At 35.5% G+C, this 6,000-nt stretch overlaps 1 protein-coding gene across 1 annotated transcript in view; it reads left to right on the plus strand.

Annotated features, from left to right (window-relative positions):
• nos1 (nitric oxide synthase 1 (neuronal)) overlaps window positions 1-4,048 on the plus strand; it is a 55,946-nt gene extending 51,898 nt beyond the window's left edge. The window contains exon 29 of the mRNA XM_044111060.1: window positions 617-4,048. Coding sequence (XP_043966995.1) covers window positions 617-632 — 16 coding nt within the window. The 3' untranslated portion in view covers window positions 633-4,048. The remainder of the gene's footprint in view (window positions 1-616) is intronic.
• Window positions 4,049-6,000: the final 1,952 nt, after the last annotated feature.

Below are 6,000 nucleotides of genomic sequence, written 5' to 3' on the forward strand. Positions count from 1 at the left end.
AGTCCTGTACACACCTAATAAAATTAATAAATAAAATATATAGGTCACTTTTTTTCCCCTTTTTAAATAATATTTTCATAGCTGGCATTCAGACGTCACAGCAGGTTTGTCTGGATTTTAGAGGGTAAATCGACTGAGATGGATCTCAAACAATGAGATTAGCATTGCTATTCTTATAAGTCAACTCTGATCTGCATCCTGGAGTTGTTTGGCAGCAGCGTGCTGTCACCCCGACATTTGGATGAAAACAGAGCCGGTAACCATAGAAACGTCTGGAGAGAGGCCTTTAAACTAACAGGATTAAAGTGAAAGCGGATGGCCCTGTTCCATTTCTGTTTTTGTTTCTGACGTTGTTTTTGCATGTTCAAGATTATACACTTCATATACCCTTGCCATGAGAGCTAAACAAGGGCCCTACATAGCCACTATGCCTCATTAAGTACCAACATAATGCATCACAGACGATGGTTCCTGTGTGGATTGTCACTTGAATTTCACATTTGGCCATCAAAGCCCCTGCTCGTTCGATGAGTAATGACTGTAACATCTTTGTTTTCATGTCTCTGTTTCTCTGTGTCCGTTTGTCTTTCTCCTTATTTTTGCTTTCCTCTCTCAGGGTTTTCTGCTCATAGGTCGATGAATGGAGGGCTTGCTGAACACAACCAGTCTGAAGGACACGGCAACACTGGTTAAAGAATACTGTGCCAATTTTTGTACTGTAAAAAAAAAAGGGGGTTTGTTTCATTTTTTTATACCACTTAAACAGTTCTGTTGGGCTCTGCAACTTTGTCTGTAGCAAGTTGGAAATGTTCTGTTCTGATATTGTTTTTGCTTGTTGATGATACTTCCAAAAATTTACAAATTGATCATTATGATTCATAATGTGTGCACTTAGTGTAATGAACTGCCTCATTGTGAATGCATGACAAAGAAATTAATATAATCAAGAAATATAATATACTCTGTGTTATTGTTGCAGTTAAAAGGCTTTTATTGAGGTTATATATTTGCAAGAAAATGTGCACCATTGATTTAAAAAGAGTTGTGTATTAAATTTGTCAACTTTACATTTGGGAATGTGTAGGGACTGGTAAATCTGCTATATTTTTGGGGTTTTATTATCAATAAAGGCTTAAGTAGACAAAGTTAAGACAGTGAAGCATGTACAGTCATGTTGAGAGACAAAAAAAAATTACAAACGAGTTTGGTGTGTTGACAAACTTAAATTGTGAAAATTGTGATTTGGTCATAGCGTCAATGAACGCATCTATTAATGTGCCACTGGGAGTTCATCAAAAGGCATCAGCTTCAGGCAAGTGCTCTTTAGTGGGATGTTCATACTGTCATTACATTCATAACATTTTTATGTCTAAGGTGGTGCTCTCCAAACAATGAAATCCAAGAGCTGCTCAGTCCTAAATTCAAACAGAAATGTGTTTAAAATCTTTAAATCTTAAGAGCCTTGAACAAATTTAAATGTCTTTTAAAGTTGTGTGAACTAGGGTGTAATGTATCAAGCTTATAATTACGGTAAAGGCAAATTATTTAAAGAAGTACCCCTTTTGAATTACAAATGAATAAAGTAATGCAAAACATGTAGGATCATGGCTTAAAAATGTTGGAATTTGTTGAAGGGTTTAATAAAATGCTTTATGGAGAGGATGTCACAATCAAATTTTTTTGTTTTATGATATTGATCCAAGTAATTTAAGATTAAGTGTATGTTGATTCAGTGTCTCTGATACTTTTTATACAGAACTGATTTGCACACGACATACCACAATTACAATAAAGTTATCTCAATCAATGCATGCAAATTGTAGGCACTTCAGCAGCTCTGGAAGTTTAACATGCTTGAAAACACCAACTATATTCCTCTTGGTAGCCTCCTTTCCTGCATTGCTTGAATGCGTGTGTGTGTGCGCGTGGGTGTGCATGTGTGAAACAGCCCACACAACTTCTTACATAAATGTTTATATACTTCCATTATTACACGTTCACATATTGTGGGCATGATCTTTGGCAGTTTCCCATATATTTACATCTTCTTGATTCACAAAAATGCTGGGCATGTAACATAGACTGTTCAGATCAAAATTCATCCAATGTGCTGTAAGGCTAAGCAGTAATATCAGGCAAACCTCCAAAGTAAAAATATAATGTAATATCTTACCATACCAAACCAACTTTATTTATGAAGCACTTTATACACCGACAGGACCAAAGTGCTATACACAATCACAATATTTATGATGGATTATTTTTTCTTTCCAGCATAAACGGCATCAGAGATCATCATATCCATCCTAAAACTATATTTTCCGTTATTGAAATAGTTTGGTCAGTTACCTGTTTTGCTGTCTTTATCAGAGATACTGCAGCCTCCTGGAAACGTACCCCTTTTAGTTTTCTTTTTAGTGTTGCTTTACCTTACTTGCTTGCAAAATTAGCTGAAAGAAGTTGTGAAGTGCAACAACAGTTGCAAGTATTTGTAGAGAGGAAGAGGTATGGAGCATTTACCAACGTCAAAGTTTAAGCAGCTAAAAAAACATCAGTTTTCAGGATGGGGAGGAGTTAGTTTACTTTACAGAGCTTTACTATAATCAAGAGACAAGTAAGACAAGTTTGACACACTTAATTTTGCAAGTTTTGCAAGAATTAGTGTTTAGGTTTTGGCATTGCAATTTTCTAGTGAGTGCGAAAGCAAGAAGGTTGGGTTTTGTAAAAAGTCATAGTTTAACTTTGATCGTACTGCAACACGAGACTAGAATATTTATGCAGAACTGATAATTTTGCACTTTACCACTATTCCAGTGATAAAATACAGATAACATTTTGGTAATGGTGACTGAGATTGTTACTAAATAGCATGCATAAAAGGAATATAAATTTTAGATTTTGGTTTTACTGTAGAACAGATACTGTAGAATCTCTGTGGAATAGATACACCATACCAAGAAAATCTGTTTCCATATTATCAAACCTGAAAACTCGCCTCATGTGAACAACTTTTAATTTTTTACACTCTAGCTTTTGTACAGAACAAAAACTCAAAATGTAACATAAGAGCTTTAAATGTGTTTTTGGGAAGAATTCACTACTTTTTTAAGCGTGCCAATTTGTGTTTTTAAACTTTGTGCTTAGCTAATTGCATTCCAGCTGTAGCATTATATTTACTCAATTATCAGCCAGCTGAAGAGCATTTTCCCTTGATGCTGTTTTCTCAAGAATTAGCTGCTTCATAGCTAAACGTTAAGGAAAGCAAATTATGCTGCCCTGATCATATCCGACAGCTGTCGACTTGCACATTCATCACCAATGAAGCTTTTAAAGAAAAATGCAGAAAATGCATTTGCAGCATCTTTACTTGTCTGCCTCTTGCCTTACATTACCTCTTTGCCAACATTTGGTTCATTCATTCATTCATTCATTCATTCATTCATTCATTCATTCATTCACTTGGCTTTCTGCATGTTTTCCGGTGGTTTAAGTGAGACCCCTTTCTAATTGCAAAATAAACCCTGGTTGTCAGCATGTGTATTTGCCTGCCTACTTGTGCCCAAAATTCATCTCCCGTGCATATCTTTGAGTGGATGTAATCGAGCTTGATCTCAGGTATGGTTGTTCATTCTTCCTGTTGTGTCTTTCATTGTTTGTTTTAAAAACAAAACAACAAAAAAACAAATCTCAAACATGGACATGGCATTTGCACGAGCCTGCAAATTTGAGGTTACAGATGGTGTTTTGGTAGCAGAAAACTGCCCACGTGGATTTTAGCGACGATCTCAGCAGGACAGTCCAATTGTTTTAAGTTCTAATTAAGGCTTCTGGTCGGAGAACAGACATCATCCCACACTGGCTTTGGTCAGTTGCTGCTTTAGTCAGAATTAAATTAAAAAAATATTGTGCAAGTGCCAATAAAAAAAAAAAAATATTTTATGACTCACTTTGCATTAACATGCTTTTCCTTTATCTTCTGAGTTCTGTGTATTAATTTCTGTATCTTCTACTCAAATTAAAGATGGCATGATTAAAGGATTTAAACTGATATCGCCATTTGCCCAGATTATTTTTGTGTTCCGAGTCAGCTCTTTTGTTAGCTGGGTGTTTACCGTTTCTCCAGTTCTTGCTCATTTTGGATGAATATCTCCTTCCATTCCAGATATATAATTTGCTTGATCTCATTTAGCTGGAACGAGCGTTGTCTGTGACGTAACTCTTGCAACCAGAAAAGTAATATAAAGTATGATGTAAAGAACCATATTAATATTTTATAAGAATGTATTTTGTATACATAAATGGAAATCATGAAAATTGGTGTGATTTTTTTTTTTTTTTTTTTTTTTTTTTAAAAGGTAAGGAAATATTTATTTCCTCCCAGATTCTTTAGGTGTGAAGGTAAAGGAGCAGTTTTGACCAAAGAAATGCATGTTGTGGTCTTCTCTCTGTTGCTTGTGTAAAACAAAATACTTCCCAGTGCTGTCATTCAGTGAAGCAGTAGCTGGTTTTAGAGGGGAAGCCTAGAGGGATGGAGGTGAGTTTCTTTCTGTGTTTTTTTTTGCACGTCTCTGCTGCTATGAACAACTCTGATCCAATCAGCCTACGCTGTAAGGACCTTTTTGTTGTTCACTTGATTGAGGAAGTTCTATTTTGTTGCATCCACTACAAGGACTTTGCATTTACTTCTAAATAATAAAAAAAAAACATTTACAGAACATGTCAACACATTTACTTGGGTTGTTTTTCTTGTTCAAAGAGTTAGACTGTTTATCCAGGTAAATGAAACTGTTTAAGCTTCGTGCATTTGAGAGTAAAGGTCAGTTTTCGGGCTTCAAAATATTTTCTTTAGCCATTTCCTTCTCCTCTTCTTTTCTGGCCTCTACAAGCGGTGGTTGCCATGGCTCAGAGGGCTGACGATCAAAGTAACCTGTCAACAAAACAAGAGTACATGGAGTATTTTGTGCTAACCCTGTAGAAATATGCTTTTGAATCCAACATCAGTAACTAAAAAGATTGTGGGAAAATGTATGGTTTCATGCTTAAAGAATGCATGATTTGTAGTTATTTCAATGTATCAAACACACTGTGTAAAAATCATGATTAATGGGAAGAAGTTGTTGAAGACTGCCGTCTGAACTGGACGATGAAGCAGAAACAGAAGACAAATCACAACATGAGGAGGTAAGCAGTTAAACCTTCAATAAAGGAAATGTATCTTTTCTGAAAGCAGTGAGACTCAAGGAATTTCAATGTTGGAGTTTTTCAAAGCCTTAATTAAGACGCTCCAGAGAGACTTTGAGATTTCTAAGCATGTAACAGACCTGCTAAAGCATAATAGGCTTTGGAAATGGAGGTCATAACAACCATCTCTAGGCACGTCTGAGCACTTTCTTTGCCTGAGGTGAAGAAATAAAAGCAGAAAAACAACCATTTCTTTTTAAATAAATTGCTCTTTTGACCTGTGCACTCATGAATTTATTCAACAGGGGGAACTGTGTCTCACTTCTGAAATCTCTTAATTACCCTTTTATATAGTCCAGTCACAGGGCAGCATATGATTAAAATGGAAAATACATTATAAAAGCAATACTCTTAAATAACACCAAACTTGCGCCCACAACTTCCATAAACAAGCACTTAACAGGTTGAGACATGCCTATTAAAGCATGCTGACTCAAAGGATAGGTCAGGATTACTGAAATGAGGTTAAAAGGTTGCAAGTGTGGCGCCTCCCCTTTATCCTGTCCAAATTATAATAAAGGATACAAATACCTTTTTACAAAAACTTTTTACAAAAATCTTTAAGCAATTTTATGTCTTCAATAAAAAAACGTGTCTTCATTAGGCAGCAATGAAATGACAGAATTTTGCTTTCACAGTGTTCATTTAAATATATTGTAAGGATAAGATTATTTATTACCAAAATTTGACACTTTAGATTCCTTGAACCATGTGTAGTTTACAATCCAGCCAATGGATGGACACGACACTTCTAAATGA

Source organism: Gambusia affinis, linkage group LG03, assembly GCF_019740435.1.
Source record: "Gambusia affinis linkage group LG03, SWU_Gaff_1.0, whole genome shotgun sequence".
Classification (NCBI taxonomy): domain Eukaryota; kingdom Metazoa; phylum Chordata; class Actinopteri; order Cyprinodontiformes; family Poeciliidae; genus Gambusia; species Gambusia affinis.